Source organism: Rousettus aegyptiacus, unplaced genomic scaffold (genome assembly GCF_014176215.1).
Source record: "Rousettus aegyptiacus isolate mRouAeg1 unplaced genomic scaffold, mRouAeg1.p scaffold_m13_p_5, whole genome shotgun sequence".
Lineage (NCBI taxonomy): Eukaryota > Metazoa > Chordata > Mammalia > Chiroptera > Pteropodidae > Rousettus > Rousettus aegyptiacus.
In genome coordinates, this window is record NW_023416308.1 from 64,558,938 (window position 1) to 64,577,845 (window position 18,908).

An 18,908-nucleotide genomic window follows, 5' to 3' on the forward strand; every position below is an offset into this window, starting at 1 on the left:
ACCAGAATAGAAGAACCATGAGGTCAGGGACTTTTACTACCTCATTCACTTCTGTATCCTACACACTTGGAACAGTGTCTGGTACACTGCAGGCGTGGAAAAACATTTGTTGAATGAATGAGTGTATGACTAACAACAGCACTAGGTCTAGTGGATTCTAAAATAGTTGTACAGATTTACAATAATCCAGGTTTTACAATTGGAAGTACTTATTTTTACCCAATTTTGTTGCTAAATGTTTATGTTCTAAATTTGCTTACATGGTAAAAACTGGTAGAATCAATTCTCATATGTAGTTTATGAGCCAGTGATATTTTGAGATTTCTATCAAGAACCCAATATACTGTATCATTAACTTTGAAATATCTTTTTTTGTTTGTTGAGTAAATAAGTTGTAAAGTTTGAGTGAAATAGATAGAAGAATCAAGCATATTGTGAGTATATGATTCACCACTGTTTTCTGAATTTCTGCTATGTTTAGAACACTACCTTAAGCATTTAAAATTTGACTGTTGTCACGTGGAAGGGAAAAAGCTTTTCCTGCCTCACTCCAGAAATAACAAATGTTGCTTCCACTCATAGCCCAGTGGTCAGAATTGGACACAAGGCTCAACATAACCACAAAAAGCCCAGGAAGTATAGTCTACTGAGTACTCAGGAGGAAAGGGAAAACTGATTTTGGTAATGATTAGGAGTATATAATACAGACTACATGCCATAGAACTTACAGGTCAAAAGACTATTCATAAATATAGTTGGCAAACACTTGACTGGTAAGCCCACAGATGCTTCATCTTAAGTGATCTGTTGGAATCATTCCTAACAATGAATGACATGTATATTAAAAGGCAGAGAACACAAATGTACTTTTTAGGAATGTTACTATGTTTTAGCAAAGTTATTTTTTTACAATAAAAAGACTTTTAAAACATTAGTATCTTGTATACTGTTTATTTTTTCTTTAACACAAAGATATCATAGAGCGTATGGTAATTCTATAGTCATCAAAGATAAGTATTTAGACCATCAAGTCAACATTTTAGGTACCAGAAAGGAGGAAAGAAAGGTGGAGGAATAAAGAGATGCAACTTTCAACTGAGACAGCTTCCTGCAAGGAGCTTTCCACTTTTTCTAGTTGCACTTACATTTATACCATTTTAACCAGAACATAGTCACACCGCCAAAATGGATGAGGGAGTCTGGGAAATGTAGTGTTTTGGCTGGTACTTTGCTTCCCTGAATGAAATGAATGTTTTTTGTTTGTTCGTTTGTTTGTTTATTGTTTTTGTTATATTTTTTTTAAAAATAAGAAAGAATGGATGAATATTGAATGAACAATTAGCAAGTTTTGTTGTAGTTAAGGATTTCACACAGACATGCAGACACACATTTGAATATATAATCACTAGTAGAGTAATTAGAGATTCCTTTGAGATCGTTCTCCAGCTCTTTCTATACTAATAAAACCTACCTAACTTTGGCAAGAGGAAGAACTGTATTAGTTTCTTTTCTTTTCTTCTATTACTTTTCTGTTCACATAGTAAATATTTTGGTAAATATTTCCACTACTGACTTTGCCATTAAAGTGAACATTAGTTATTGAATGTAAACACAGTAAAGCATTTGGTATTTTAATTTAGTCAAATATAGTAATATTATATGATCAGAACTTTAACTTGTCCTTAGCTATCTGTCATGGTCCTATATACATTTTTCTATATGTTAAATGGTTGTTAACCTCTAAAAAGGTATACTTAGAAACAGAGGTACTATTCAAATATTGATAGTTCATGAACATTTCTTGTTTCTTTTGGCTTATCATTGTGAAATTTGATGAAGTAAGACCTAAACCATCACAAAGCCTAGAAATTGTTTTCTGTATGTTAGCTATATTTTATAGAAAATTAATTTAACTCATTTTCTTCTTTCCCACCATTGTTTACCTTCTCTACAGGCTATACATTGATGGTCCCTTTGGAAGTCCTTTTGAGGAATCATTGAACTATGAGGTTAGCCTCTGCGTGGCTGGAGGCATTGGAGTAACTCCATTTGCATCAATACTCAACACTCTGCTGTATGTCATTTTGATCCATTTTATTAGTCCAAATAGAGAACTGCCAATACTTTAGACACTTTCTTTTAGTGTGAAGTAAATCCTTAATGAAGCCTTCTACTTGTTGGAGGAACTCCATTTATTTACTGGTCGATGAGGGGAATAATTCAGTGATTCCTATCATGTGGTCTTTGACTTTCAGCATGCTCTCCTGTAAAATATGTCAGTATCACAGTTATGCATTCCTCTGCCCTTATCCTGTATTAAAGTCATTTCACCAGCCTTCATTTCTCTACTTCCTCATCAGTGGTAAGTGACACCACTTAAACATTCAGTCAGCAAATATTTTTGAGCACCGGTGTGCTAATCCATCTTACAGTTACTGGGAATACAGTAACAAATAAAGTTGAGTGCCTGCCCTTAAAAACCTTACATTCAAATTAAGCAGGTAAAAATAAACCAGTGAGAAATTAATAACATTATTTCAGAGAATATTAGAACTACAATGAAAAGAAGAGGGATTAAAGGGATATAGAAATAAAGGGGTAGTATTATTGTAGAAGTATGGGAAAGTTTGTCTGAGGAGGTGACAAAATGAGGCCTTCATTATTTGGTCTATTACTTAGCAGATTTATAACAGACTAAAGGATAGAAATTTTAGACGTTAAATTGCTTAACCAAGAAATACGTTTGCAGTTATTTTAGTTCTAGGATTATAAGCAAAAATTAACTGATTAATATTGTGAAAACACAAACAAAATGACAATATGAAATTATTATCAAATCTATTCCATTCACTTTTCAACAAGACACACTTTGCATGAAATCTGTTTAATGTAGTACCCCCCCCAAAAAAACATGATGTGTTTGAATGATATCATATTTCAATTTCAAATACTTGATATGAATTTAGGATTTTTTGAAGGTTCTTAGAAAAAGAACCATATTTCAAGCCAGCAATCATTTGTTTCTGAAAACATATTGCAAGTTATTTGGACACCTAAAGTTAAGGAAAGAATATTTTCTTAATCTTTAACCTACTTCCTAATTATAAATGGGAATCCAGGCTTGGAATCATGAGTTACTGGAATGCATTACATAGTAGGTGGTTGTGAAATCTCCTTTAATGATGTTATGAAGGGGATAAACAACCAATTTCTGGAATGGTTTTGGCTCACTTGGCCTGGAAGCCAGGCAAGACTGATGATGACTGGAGCCCCGCCAGGTGATAGAATTCACTGAAAACAAGGAACTTTTTTTCTGAGAGGCAGGGCCGATGTTATTCTGATTGAGGAGTTTAGTTTATTACCTTCAACTGGAAATAGGTGATATGCATATAATACTCAAAAGTACATGAACTAAAATTCATGTATAACATGAGTATATCATGTCTTTGAGTCAGCATTTTAAATTCATTTGGGTGTTGTAGTAAATTTTATATCAGACACTTGAATGTAAATGACTGGTTTTTCTATTGGTTACTTACTAATGAAGAGCAAATTTTCGAAGATACATGGATTCTTAACTTATTTTCTTGCCATCCTAATCACTGTCATGTTATTTTAATTTTAAAGGGATGACTGGAAACCATACAAACTTAGAAGGCTGTATTTTATTTGGGTGTGCAGAGATATCCAGTCCTTTCGTTGGTTTGCAGACTTACTCTGTGTGTTACATAACAAGGTAAAATTAGGTTTGTTTTTACTTTTGCAATTTTTTACTTTAAAAATATAGTTATTTTCTTTAAAATTACTGAAGTAATAAATGCTTGCCATAGAATAAACTGGAAAATATACAGACAAGTAGTAAGAAGAAGAAAAATCTACTAAACTTAAAAAAACAGGTAACGTTTGTTAATCAGTACACACCTTTTCAGATATTGATATTTGTGATTACTTATATAGATATCTATATCTATATTTATATCTGTATAGATTACATATGTAGAGATCTATACGAATGATATGTTTTAACATAGAAATGCTTATTTATATATTCTAACAGAATATTTTAACATAGAAATGTATGCATATGGCTGGTAGTATGTTCACATATATGTATATAATGTATGCATGTGGGTGGTAGAGGAAGACAGAGGGAAATGTCAGCAGTCAATTACCACTGTACTTTCCATTTTCTGTTCTAATAGCTCTTATTTCTTTACTAATCCAAATGAACCATAGCCAGACTTTTGGTACACTATGCCAAATTTCAAAAATCCCAAATTCTAAGTTTTATTTGTTACAGAGGTGAAAACAGGAATTTTTCATCTATCCAACATGTAACCTTTTATATATCCATTAATATATTATTTTTTTAAGTTATACAAGTAATATACATACACATCTTTGTTGCAAAATTTTTAAATCATTTAGATAAGCAAAGTTCTCCCTTACTACTTTCCCCATTCAATTTATTTAACAAGAGGTAACTCATGAGTGTTTTATAAATTCTAGCATCCTATTTGTCTTATTCTTAAAATTGCTTTTGAAGACTTATTTCTATGTCTTGAACATTTTTAGTAATAGTGCATATAGAATTACCTCATTTTTTTACTGCTATCAAATATTTCATAGTATGGATGTAGCTAGTTTTTTAACCACTCTCTAATGATGGATATTGCCTTTTTTATTACAAAAAAGTACTACAATAAATATCAGACATGCCTTTTTGTGCATATATGCATTCTTTCAGTCAGTTAGTCATTTTATCACTTATCAAATATTTACTAACTGCCTACTATGAATTAGAAACTGTTCCAGGACATGGAGCTACTTTGGAGAACAAAATAAACACAAATGTCTGATCTCATGTGATTTATATTCTAAGTAGAAAGATAGACAACAAACCAATAAATAAATAGGATGTCTGATTTCAATTAGGAGAAAGAAGAAGAAAGGAGGTAAAGCAACAACGAATAAACAATAGAGGACATATTACTTTATATTGCGTATTCAGAAATGTCTACAAAACAAATGGTATTTGAGCAGAGACCTGAATAAAGTGTGTGGACAAACTAGGCAGGTGTCTTGGGAAAAATTTTAAGGCCAAAGGGACCCAACTTCACAGGCAAGTGCTCTGATTGCAGTAGTATGCTTGGTAGACCGGAGGAAGATGAGAAAGCTGTGTGGGCAAAGCTTAGTAAACGAGGGGGAAAACAGTAAGAAAAACAACCAGAGAGGTGGTATGTATGCTTTTATGAAGGAAGAAGATTACATAAGGCCTTTCTATTTTATGGAAAAATAAATATGTTCTGGGAATTGAAAGCAATGACTTGAACAGATATTTTTACACCAATGTTCACAGCAGTATTATTCATAATAGCCAAAAGCTGGAAACAACCCAAATATCTATCAATAAATGAATGGATAAAGAAAATGTGGCAAATACATATAATGGAATACTATTCAGACTTAAAAAGAATGAAATTCTGAGACATGCTACAACATGGATAAACCTTGAAAACATTATGCTAAGTGAATTATTCCAGACACCAAAGGATAAATATCTGATTCTAATTATATGAAGTACCTACAGTAGTCAGTTTCACAGAATGTTGGTTGCCAGGAGCTGGGAAGGAGGAGGAATAGGGCGTTATTGTTTTATGGATATAGAGTTTCAATTTGAGAAGATGAAAAATTCTGGAGATAGATGGTGATAATGGTTGCACACCAATATGAATGTAGTTAATGCCATTGTACTGTGCACTTAAAAATGATTCAAATAGTAAGTTTCTGTTATATATATTTTACAATGACAAAAAAGTGCAAATACCTGGGACCCACCAGGGATTTGCTGAATGAGGAGGGGCAAAAAGGTAGAGATGAGAAGCCACTGAAAGGACAATGTCATTTTTTAGAGAAATGGAACAAAAAATCATCAGATTTGTATGGAATCACAAAAGATCCCAAATAGTCAAAGCAATCCTGAGAATAAAAAACAAGACCAAAGGTATCATACTGCCTGACTTCAAATTATATTACAAAGCAACAATAGTCAAAATAGCATGATACTGACAGAAAAATAGATACACAGATCAATGTAACAGAATTGGGAGTTCAGAAATAAACCCACGTATATATGAGCCAATGATTTTTGACAAGGAGCCAAAAGCATACAATAGATAAAGAGAAGCCTCTTTAATGAATGGTGCTGGGAAAATTGGAAAGTCACCTGCAAAAGAGTGAAACTAGATTGCTATCTGTTACCACCCACCAAAATTAACTGAAAATGGATCAAAGACCTAAACATAAGACCTGAAACAATTTCATAGAAGAAAACCTAGGTACTAAACTCCTGAACCTTGGGTTTAGAGAAGATTTTATGAATTTGACCTCATAGGCAAGGGAAGTAAAAGCAAAAATAAATGAATGGGGCTATATAAAATTCCTGCCCAGCAAAAGAAACCATCAACAAGACAAAGAGGCAGCCAATTGAATGGGAGAAGACATTTGCAAACAATGATAAGGGGCTAATATTCATAATATACAAAGAACTTATACAACTCAACAAAAAAATCACAAACGATTCAATTAAAAAATGGGCAGAGGATCCAAACAGACACTTCTTCCAAGAAAACATACAAATGGCCAACAGACATATGAAAAGATGCTCAGTTTAACTAGCTATTAGGGAAATGCAAATCAAAACCACAATGAGATACAACCTCATATCTGTTTGAATGGCATCATCAACAGGACAAATAACAAGTGTTGGAGAGGTTTTGGGAAAAAGGAACCCTCGTACACTGCTGGTGAGAATGTAAATTGGTACAGCCACTATGGAAATAGTATGGGAGTTCTTCAACAAACTAAGAATAGAATTACCGCATGACCCAGCAATCTCTCTTCTGTGTATTCACCCCAAAAATTTGAAAACATTTATTTGTAAAGATACATGCATCCCGATGTTCATAGCAGCATTAGTCACAGTGGCCAAGACGTGGAAACAACCAAGGTGTTCTTTGATAGATGATTGGATAAAGAAGATGTGGTACATGTATACAATTGAATATTACTCAGCCACAAGAAAAGATGAAATACTACCATTTGTGACAACATGGATGGCCCTTGATATTATCATGCTAAGCGAAATACATCAGAAAAAGTTGAGAATCATGATTTTATTTATATGTGAAATATAAATCTGAAAGCAGCAAACAAACAAGACAAAGAAACAAACAGAGATGGACACGGACAACAGTTTAGTGGTTACCAGGGACAGGGGGAGGTAGATAAGGGTAAAGGATGTCAAATATATGGTGACAGAAAGAAATTTAACTTTGAGTGGTAAACATAGAATGCTATGTACAGATGATGTATTATAGAATTGCACACTCAAAAACTGCGTGATTTTATTAACCAATGTCACCCTATAAATTTAATTTAAAAAAAGATATGAGGCTAGGGGAGGAAAACCTTTCTAGAAGAGCAATATCGCCACTCTCAAATTTGCGAGTATTTTTTCTAGGCGATGCCGGAAACTGGACTTTCCGAGTTGGAGGTTATGAATGAGTTAAAAATTTTAATGTATACTCAAAAAATAGCCCCAGAAGAAACTAAAACAATTTACAGTTTGACCAAAGAATGTGAGATAAATTTATTTCAAAACATTATATTACCACTCTTTTAAATTTCTACAAATCTCTTAAACAATGAGATCTCATCGTACCTTCTCCCGAATGTTAATGAGATTGAACCTTGCTTCCTTGATTGTTGACCATTTGTGTTACTTCTGGGATTTCCTAATTCTGCCCTTGCCTATTTTTCTAACTTTTAAAAATCTTTCTTGAACTGACTTATAGAGCCTATATATTTTTTCAAGTGAAAGGCTATAATTAATTCAAGATATGGAAAGGTACATTTGAATAATAAATGCTTTATAAAGCAAGTAGTCAGAAGGAGAATAAAGAAAAGAATGTCAGTGGCTGTACCTTCAAAGTAGTTGAATCTTAAAATTTATATTTTCTTTTAAAGTTTTTTTTGATGGCTATACTTTAACCTCAGGATTCAATGGGGAAAATACTATAAAAAGCTTAAAACTATTGTAAACAATGTTGTGATGATTATCTTCTGCACGCACCTCTGCATAATTGCTTTGATTTTTCGCATCAGCAGAACGAACACTGGTTCTTCAATTGCGCTTCTGAGAATAATGCTAAAAAGAAAAGGCTTTTATTATTTTCCATGTTTGCAACTGTATTACCAATTTCTGTGTGTGTGTGCGTGTGTGTGTGTGTGTGTGTGTGAGAGAGAGAGAGAGAGAGAGAGAGAGAGAGAGAGAGAGGGAAAGAGGGAGAGAGAGAGAGGGAAGGGAGGGAAGGAGGGAGGGAAGGCTAGGGGCCAGTACCAATAGCAATAAAACATAGTTACTTTACATATAGTTTTGGTGGTGATAGGTAAAAGTATTTTTGAGAACCAAATGAAAATATACAGTCTCTCAATCTTCTTCCAACTGTGAGTTATTTCACATCAGTCTAGAATGCCTAGAACATCTAGCTGCCCTAGCCACTCTATGTTAGTGTCAGACTATCTGAAATGATTATGAAGGTATCATCTTAGGTGGATCTTGTTTGGCTGGATTGTCCAACCTGGTGAGTTAAAAGAGTGCAAGGCTAGGTATCAGGTGATGTGGTACCAAGTCTGCCAATAACTAACTATATGACTTGCTTCAAGTCACTTCACCTCTGCAGGTCACGTTGGGAAAATCAAAAAGAGGAACCAGGGCTACATCAGGCATTTGGAGTCTGTCACTTATAATGGAACAGTAGTTCTACCTCATACTAACTGTAAGATCTTGGATTTATCACTTAACCTTTATAAACCCTATTTACACTTTCAATTTGTAAATGAGGATAACAGCACTTAAAGCCTACGTGAACTTTAGCTTTAACATATTTTAAGTATCTATCATGTCGAAGGTATTAATAAATGATTGCTATCATTTCTATTAGTAATCTATAGAATTCCTTTGAGGATTGACATCCTGTTATTTTTTATTTGTGAGAAAATAAGAAGGAATGATAGCCAAGAGAAATAAAAACGAAAAACATAATCTTTGTGCATGATCATACAATTCTGATCTATTTGCAAGGTTGTGTCGATCCATTTATTTGTTTTTTCACTGCTTCCTTGACCTGGAGAAAATTCTTTAGTAGATATTATTACTAGTATTTAGTGAGAGATAAATTCATTTTTGAAGACATTGAAATCATTAAGAATATTATTTAAATAGTTCTCTTGGGGGCGGGATGTGGGTAGTAAGTGCTAGTTACTGGTGCAGGAGTCCTTGGACTGATCTCAGAGCAGCATCCTGGTAGACATTTAAGACAAGAATCAACATAAGCCATTTGTTATGTGAGATACTATCCATTATTGGCACCTGGAAATTCCTTAGTTTATTCCCAATTAAAATTCATAAACCCTGATTTAATTCAGAAAGGGCCTTAAAATGAATTTAGCATTTGGATGTAACTTGAGGCAGCTATTGGCTGGGATTTAACTGATGATTGTATTTTAAGAATATTATGGGTTCTAAGAATCATCCCTTATCATTTAAAAAATAACATGTTTTTATTGGGATTTTATAATTCAGAGTTGCCACCTGTCAGAAAAATGTATTATTTTAGATCTGGGAGGGACATCAGTGAGATAGTGTCTTCAACTGTATCATTGTTTTGATGAAGAAACTGAGGCACAAGTTAAGTTGAGTAACTTCCTGGAAGTCTCCAGTCAGGTAGGCATGGCAATAGAAATGAGTCTGTTACCTGCCAGGTGTCCTTACCATTGTAAGAGGTGCCAGAGGTGTAATGAAACTCTACTTAATCACTCTGTATTTGAAAAAACGACATATTTTGCATTCCTAAAACTTCTATTTTGAGTCCCACAATATCAGTTTTTTAAAAATCATTACTTTCACACTATATAAAAACAACCCTTTAAATCAGTTCATCCTCTTGCTGCAGTAAGCCTTATCATCTCAAGGAGACAGACCCAATATGCCTTTTTATGCTCAAGAAATAGTTTGGCTATTGAAAAAGTGTTGGTCTCTTCTAAGCCTTTCCTCAAGATTCACACATCACTCATGTTTATTCTCCAAAGAGCACACCATGGCTGCTGTATTTCTTCTGCTTTTGATGCTTTTTCCTTATCTTTCAGCTTTCCCTTATTTTAAGGTGGTGAAATCAGGCCTAAGAAGAAAAGTATTTTTTAAAATGTAGCTTTCAGAAGTCAGGATTCAGTAGAGCAAGGCCAATCATTAGTAGATTTATTTTTGTCTTCTGGGGAAAAGGAAGTATATGAGAACAACAAAAACCCTTTTACCCCCTTTTTTGAATTAATTTTCCTTTAGGTGATATTTTTTTTTAATCAATTTATTTTTCAATATATAGAAATGTTCAAGATTTTTCCAGACTATTTTATTTTGGCAGGTGTAGTTCCTGCCTCGTACATTTTAATACAAGGGAAACCAGTGCTTAAATAGCCTGCATTCCTAGCATCCATATTATATATCACTATTGACTTTGTTTAATAAGAAAATCATGTTTCTTTATGAATGAATTCTTGGATAAAAATTGCAACTCTTAGGGAATAAAATAAGAAATGTGTGGGGAGTGATTCAGGGGAAAATTAGTGTAGTATTTAACATGCTAAATTTTGTATCTGTGAAGATAACATAATTATTCCCTTTTACTACCACCATCATACCTAATTACCAGTAGGCTGCAGGTTATTAACATTAGAACCTGGCATGATATGTACCATATATATGTATTTAGGTACACACGCACATATTTAGGTACATATATACACATATATGTATATACATATACACATATATACACATGTGTATATATGTGTATATGTATATACATATGTATGTGTGTATGTATATATTGTAGATGTTGACTGTGGTTAAACAAGATACAACTTACCAAATTTTAGAATCACATATGTTAGAATAGAAGAAAGTCTGAGTAAACAGAAAGACTTTTAATGTCTATTTATTTTTATGTCCTTTCAGTTTTGGCATGAGAACAGACCTGACTATGTCAACATCCAGCTGTACCTCAGTCAGACAGATGGGATACAGGTATGTGGCTGGATGTTATTGTAAATTAAATGACCTCGTAATAATAGAAGGTTTATTGTAGGGGCTGTGCTGGAAGAAAATTTCTACAGGTGATTTGAAGAGAAGTTTCCCAGAGGAAGTCTTCTTGGAATGTGTCCAGATAGCTCCTGGCTTGTCGTTGACATCAGGCATATTATGCTTTTCATTTGTCCTCTTCACAGGTAGCTGGAACAAGTCTTTCGAGTTTCTCTCTCCTCTTTACTGTCATCTTGAGTTCTGTACCTTTAGAAATCTGACCATAAACGAACAGTCTTGTGACTGTGTTCATCGAGGGGAGATTTTATGTGAAGAAAGATGATAAAGTCATACATAATTAAGCTTATTTTCCTTCAAGGGAGACTAAAAAAAAAAAAGAATAATAACCATCGTGTGTCATTTACTTTCTGTGCTAGACACTGTGCTATAAGCAGTTATCTCTCATGTGATTCCAATAGATTCAAGAGGTAGATGATATTGGTATCCCCATATTATAGATGAAGGAACATGTTTACAGACAACATTGAAGAGCTGCATAGGTGTATAAACCTGGGCATGAATGCTTGCACATTTTTAGTATTTTCTAGCATACATTTTCTATAATACTTTGAATACAAAATATGAGTGCTTGTCAGTTATATCAAAACTAATCTAACCCTATTTTTTCTAGTTAGAGTTCTACCCTACTTGATATGTAAAAAATATTTTACTACTGTCATGAAGCAAGTCAGTATCATTATTTCTCATGGTATCGCTGTAATTAAGGTACAGAGCATAAATTATACTTGGTTCTCAGTTTTTCTCTCTGGGACTCAGATGCTTTCTCCTCCCTTCTGACTTCACTCTTACTCTTCACCACTGATTTAGATCTCAAATTCTATTAATTGTGAAAGCCAGTTCGTTTGAAGTTATTTGTTGATAGATAACAAGATTTGGAGCTCTTCTGTCTTAGGCTGTCTTGTGTAAGATCATTTCCCTAAATTTATAATGACAACTTGTATTTTATTCACGTAATGTGCCAAATATGACAACTGTGTTTGTAGCATAAACACACTTCAAGAAAGTTTATATGCATTGGCCTCTTTCTGAGAGTAGGCAATTAGACTGCATTTTAAAACAATGCAGTTGTTTAAAAATGAAGCAACCAACTGAAATCTAGGAAAATCGGCTGTTTATAATAATGAGATTCAAGAACATAATGGATTTTTAGGAAAAAAGGAAGGAAATTATGTTCTAAACAACTGTACTTAGTAGATTGCCATTCGATATTTATACTTTATATCACGGCAATTTGGTAGGAAGCCACACCACCAACAGAAATTATGTTAGACAAGTGGGTTATTTGCCAACTCTGTGTCATATAAAATGTAGTGCTTTCTTTTTTTTGCAGAATATAATTGGAGAAAAATATCAAGCACTGAATTCAAGACTTTTCATTGGACGTCCTCGGTGGAAACTTCTGTTTGATGAAATAGCAAAATGTAACAGAGGGTATGTACTATTCCTTAGAAAATTTGACATGTGGCCAATGATAAAATTAAAATATTCCCAAGTCATTACATGAAGTTTTAAAGATGAATTAGTAATGGTTTATAAATTACAAGGTCACTTAAACACTCAATTATCACTATCAAAGAAGAAATTAGTCAGAGACCACCTCATGTATCTATAATGCCAAATAATTAAAATTTGGCCTAAAAATAGTGTATAAGTTATTTATAAACTAAACTACCCTTCCTACTTTTAAATTTACATAGACCCCGAGATAATCATGCTAAGTGAAATAAGCCAGACTGAAAATTTGAAAATCACATGATATCACTTATATGTGGGATATAAACCTAAAAGCAACAAATGAACGGGACAAACAGAGACTCAGGACATGGACAGCGGACTAGTGGTTACCAGAGGGTAGGGGATGGGGATGGAGGGAAGAGGTAGACAGGGTAAAGGGGGTCAAATTTAGGGAGTTGGGGGAGAGTGTAGCGGGTAAATGGAATCAAATATATGGTAGCTGAAGAAAACTGGACTCTGGGTGGTAATCACATAATAGAATATATTGATGTCAAATTATAATGTACACCTGAAAATTATATAATCATATTAACAAACGTTACCCCGATAAACTCAGTTAAATAAATTTGCCTAGACCCATATTAGGATGGGTAGTCATTCCCACAACGTATAGGAGGTGATCATGTTGGTAAACAAGGGAGCTCTACAAACAATTCTAACAACATATACACTTAGAAATCAGATTTTCGTACCTATTTACCAGAAGTTGGCATCAAAATAGTTTCATCATAAAGTTAATAGTTGCAAAGGCAGTAAGTTATAATATATTGCTGAGATGACATTTTAAAATTAATGTCATTTTAAACATATCTATCAGAATCTAAATATCATAGTTTCTTGATACCAAGCTCATGTGTTATAAATACACAAACAAGCTTTAGTTAGCCATTGGAAATTGTACATATATTTTTTCTTACATGAACTTATATTTTTATCCTGATTCACCTGTAAAATTTTATCAATATTCAATATATTTTTATATTTGAATTAATATTTTCATTGCTAAACATATTTCTAAGCAATAAAAATGTATACAAATTAAAAATGTAATTTTAAAAATTTCCTGTGACTCTAAGGTTCCAGTATTATTTTTTCTTCTGGGTTGAATTATTATTATGATTATTAGTATGTAGTTGATTAATTCATAATTTTAAAAATGCATTTTGATGAATACAGAAAGCATATTTGATTGTAAATGAATGAGGTGGCTTATTAGATGAAAAGTTTTTTTTACAAGCCCCAATTAATGAATTCATGGATGAATATGATTTATTGAAAGAATCCCTGATTCATCATGGCCCTTGGCTGCATCTTGAGAAATTTTGTTTTAGGAATTATGGTGTGGAGTCCCAGAATCAAATTTTGAAAGGAATGTAGCTACTCATGTAATTCAGATTGCTGCCATGTTTGAAACCACTTCTGTATTTCCCTTTTCTTGAAAAAGTAGTTTTGTGTTAAAGAGGGAAGCATTATTTAGAAAGTGGAGGTCCTTCGTAATATTCAGGGCTCTAGTTAAAGGTGAACTGTAGAATTAAAAAAAATGTCAGCCCAGTTTTGGTTATATTCCTTTCCCATCTTTCTTCAATATCATCCCTCTTTGATGTGATAATCCTGTCATACTCACCTGGGTTTTGCTATGCACTACAGGCTCAGTCCTCTTTAATTACATTTAACTGACCTCTGACAAGCATCCTTTTATTAGTTTTCATAGAATAGTGCAGAAAACTGATTTGGTTTTTTTCTTTTCTTTTCTTTTCTTTGGTTTTTCGGTGAGGGGGGTATGTTGCTTCTTTTCTTTTCGTTAGGTCTTTCTTTCTCGTCCTTGATATTTATGTTTATCTTGCTTGTGGTATTGTTTTTGTTGGTCTTGTTATCTCTTATGCGAGGTATTTTCGTGACTTCGCTTAGTATATCTTTCTTCGGTTCTATATCTGTCTCTTTAGATTCTCGATACTTCATCTTCTGCTTCTCCCACACTACCACCACCACCTCCCCATCCTCCTCTCTCTCTTCTTTTCTTTCTTTTCTTTCTTTTCTTTTTTGCTCCATTCTGGAACCAAACCCCAAAACAGTAGAGGCTCATTTACAGGAAATTAAACTGGGATTATTGGTTTTTTGGTTATTTCTTAAGAATTTTCATTTGTTATATTGTTCATGATTTGGAGGTATTTTGGTTGTTCAGTTTCTTTAAATAGCAAAGCTGATTTAAGACGAGCAGATGCGCACCACCTACTGTTGACATTTTGTACAACACTTTCACTTTGTGCGTTTGCTCTGGCAGGCACCTAAAATGCATTATTTTTTTAAAGGAGTTTTATGTATCTTATTGGGAAAAGAATAAAGCAACACCTTAAAGTTCATTAACTATAAAAAAGGCACTATTTAAATAGAAGACTTTATTTTAGATGTAAAATTTTGGTTAACCTCATGTATATAAATTACATAAAGGCTAGAGATAAAATAAAGAAGAAAGACATTTAAATTATTTTTAACTATGTTGGGCTATAATTTAATTTTGGAAAGGGATATTTTACTAAGCCATTAGGTATTAGTTTAATAAATATATAGAATACAAATTTAAATTGGTTTAAGCACTCTTTTGCATACATATACATACATGTATAAAAGTATATATACATATACAAATACACATCTAAGTACATATACATTTACATAAATGTATGTATTATATATATTTAAACTACTTTAAATGACATATATTGAAAATAACTTAATTTTTTAACAAAAATTGAGTGAGTCTTTAATGTACAATTCTTCAATTTAATCTTTTCAGATATATTATATATTGTTCATGAATAATTTCCATGTGATTCTTCCTCAGCGGTATTCTAGAATATGGATAACATGATCATAACTACCCTGCTTGTGGATATTTAGGTGGTCTTCAGTTCTTTAGTGTTACAAACAGTGCTATAGTATTTATCTTTGCACAGACCTTCTCATGCTCTCATAAGAGTATTGCAGTAGGTTAGGATCCTTGAATGGAATTGCTGGATCAAAGGGTGTGCACATCTACTTTCCTACCAAAACTGAAAGACCGAATCAATTTATATTCAATTTACTTTGCACTTACGTAGGAGAGTGTTTCCTTTCTTGCGTGGCTTTTTAAATTTGGAAGGTGAATTATATGAAAGTATTAATATTTAAGAAAGTGAAAGAGCTTTTGAAGTCACCCCATTTTCATCATTATTTTACAAATAAAGAAGCTAGGACACCAAAAGATAATGATTTTTCTAAAGCTATGGTTAATGAGTCAGAATTCAGACATGAACCTGAATCATCTGACTGTCAAGTGTAATGTGCTTTACAGCAGAGCATTGTCCCAAATAGAAAAAATGGGAATCTTATTTTACCATGTCCCTCTCGGAGACAGTGAGGTATTGTTAGAATCCATCATATTCATTATGCACGTTGCAGCATACTAAAGTAATATACTAAAAGTGTCAACAACTAATTTTTCAAAAACATAGAAAGATATTCTACATATTACTTTTTAAGCCATTTAGTATTTAACAGTCTGTCAGAAAATTGTTACACCTAACCAGAATTCAGTTTTCTATTATTTATAATAAAAATGTATATCGTATCATCAGGTAGTTGAATTCATGCATTTTGCAAAGGGAAAAATAAACGATCGACTTCATGTATATTTTGGAGCAGAGAATTACTACTCTAGGATTGAGGGAAATGTCTGAGACCGTGTCTATATTATGCTGCTTCATGGTGTTTTATAAACAATACAGATTAGGAATACTTAGGTTTGGACTCTCAGATTTTCTCCAGTGTCTGTGGTTCATCATTCAAACCTTCTAGGTCTATAATACAAGGAGTGAATAATCTCTAAGGAGTGAATACACTCTCAGTATATGAGATCCCACACTTATAAATATGCATGGAAAAACTAGTATTGGTATAATAGTAAAATATGTACAAACATATCAAACATTTATGGAACTAGTTTCATCTGCCTCAAACAACATTCTCTGCTTAGCATCTAAATCTGTCTCTATCCATCTCAACGAAGTTTTTTTTTGTAGATAAATCTCCAGATAATTGTTGGATCACAGCAAACTAATTTGAGTTTATTGCGAATGATTGCAGAGATTAATTGTATATCCTTAAAAAATTGAAAGACTTCATTTAGTTAGTGAAAGTGACATTGGGGAACTCAAACCGCACAGATTTCCTAGCGCTAAACTAGTTAAAAGTTATTTTATCAAAAGTAAAATGTTTAAAAAAAGGATGATATATGGATGCTTTAAAAATAATGATTTTATCCTAAATTATTTAAGAGAAGCATTTAGAAAATCTGAAAACTTAGAAAAGTAACTCTGTAATTGTCCTATGAAAGATAGAAAATAATGATATTTAGTCATAATGCAGTGTTGACAGCGAATGTATATGGACGGAAATCACTCATTTTCCTTTTATTTTATTGGAAACCACACTGTGGGTATATGTGTGTATCTGTATATATTTATTTATGTGGTATAAATAATTCAGTAGTTCAGTTTTATACATTTAAGTAATCTATTGTATATAGCTCTGGTTTTAATAGTAATCTAAATTTTATTAAGTATAAGAATTTGTTTTTCTATTTTTAAAAATTATTTTCTTCCTTCTCACTTTGGGTTTAATTAACTCTTGTTTTACTAGTTTCTTAAAGTAGAATCTTACATCATTGATTTAAAATCTTTGTTCTTTTCTAATAAAAGTGTTTAATACTATAAATTTCTCTTTAAACACCACTCTAGATACCTTCCACAAATTTCGATGTGTTTTGTTTTCATTTTTTATGCAGTTCAAAATATATTTTAACTTTCCATGTGATTTCTTCTTTGACCCATTGGTTATATAGAAGTATGTTTCTTAATTTCCAAATTTCAGGATTTAACAGATAACTTTTTGTTCTTTATTTCTACTTAAATTGAGTTTGTTAAGAAAACATACTCCTTTAGATTTCAATTCTTTAAAATTTGTTGAGACTTGTTTTATTGCCAAGAATATGATCTTTCTTGATGAATGATCCATGTGCACTCAGATTGATTTGTTTCTATTGTTTTTGGGTAAAGCACTCCACAAATATCAATCAATTCCAATTGCTTGATAGAGGTATTCAAGTTTCAATACACTTACAGATTTTCTACTTGTTCTATCTATTACTGAGAGAAGGGTGTTGAAATCATCAACTGTAGATATAGATTTGTCTGTCTTTACAGTTCAATCAATTTTTGTTGCACGAATATTGGAGTTTTTTAGTTATGGAGTTTAGTTATAGTGTTTATTTAAATTATATTTTTATTATATATTATTATATTTTATTAATTACAAAATATATTGCATTTTATTATTACATGGACTAAAAAATATTTTCCCAGCTTTATTTAGATATAATTGACATGATATTGTGTAAGTTTAATGTAATGTATACAATGTAATAATTTAATGTGTGTATTGTAAAATGACCACCACAATAAGACTAGTTAATACTATCCTATCACCTCACGTAATTACAATATTTTTTGTGTATATGGTGAGAACTTTTAAGATCTATCTGTTAAAAAAACAAATTCAACTGAGTAAATGCGAGGACCTAATTGGCTTTATTCAAAGATTAATGGACTGAGAAGCGTCCCATCTAGCAATAGAAAGGCTTTTATAGGCAGAAGAGGCAGTAAAAAGGAAATTTCTAGTAAAGAGTGGATTATTTCAAAGAAGGTCACCTTTCTTTGGGGAAAGGCAGTTGTTCCTTAGGCCGATATGTGCTGAGCAGATAATTCCAGATTAAAGATTAAAAATCACATTCCTGGGAGAGGCTGAAACTGCAATTAAGTCTTGGTTTACTGAGGTGGGGCTTAGCACAAGTAACTCCTTTTGGGGCCTGTTTATTTTTTAACAATTCTTTTAGCAACTTTCAAATATGCAATTGAGTATTGTTAACTATAGTCACCATACTGAACATTATATCTCTAGAATTCATTTCTTATTTGACACAAAGTTTATAACTTTTTGTCAACTTTCACCCATTTCCTCCTACCTCCCCAGCCTGCTCCTGGCAACCACTATTCCGCACTCTGTTTCTATGATTTTTTTTCTTTTTTTACATTCTACCTTTAAATGAGATCATACAGTATATTTCTTTCTTTGTCTGATA

General features: G+C 32.5%; 1 protein-coding gene across 4 annotated transcripts in view; it reads left to right on the forward strand.

The window, feature by feature from the left end:
* NOX4 (NADPH oxidase 4) overlaps positions 1–18,908 on the forward strand; it is a 138,882-nt gene that overhangs the window by 107,488 nt on the left and 12,486 nt on the right. For all 4 annotated transcript variants that reach the window (XM_036220478.1, XM_016153168.2, XM_016153167.2 and 1 more), the window contains 4 exons: positions 1,955–2,074; positions 3,628–3,736; positions 11,075–11,143; positions 12,549–12,649. In XM_036220478.1, coding sequence (XP_036076371.1) covers positions 1,955–2,074; positions 3,628–3,736; positions 11,075–11,143; positions 12,549–12,649 — 399 coding nt within the window. The remainder of the gene's footprint in view (positions 1–1,954; positions 2,075–3,627; positions 3,737–11,074; positions 11,144–12,548; positions 12,650–18,908) is intronic.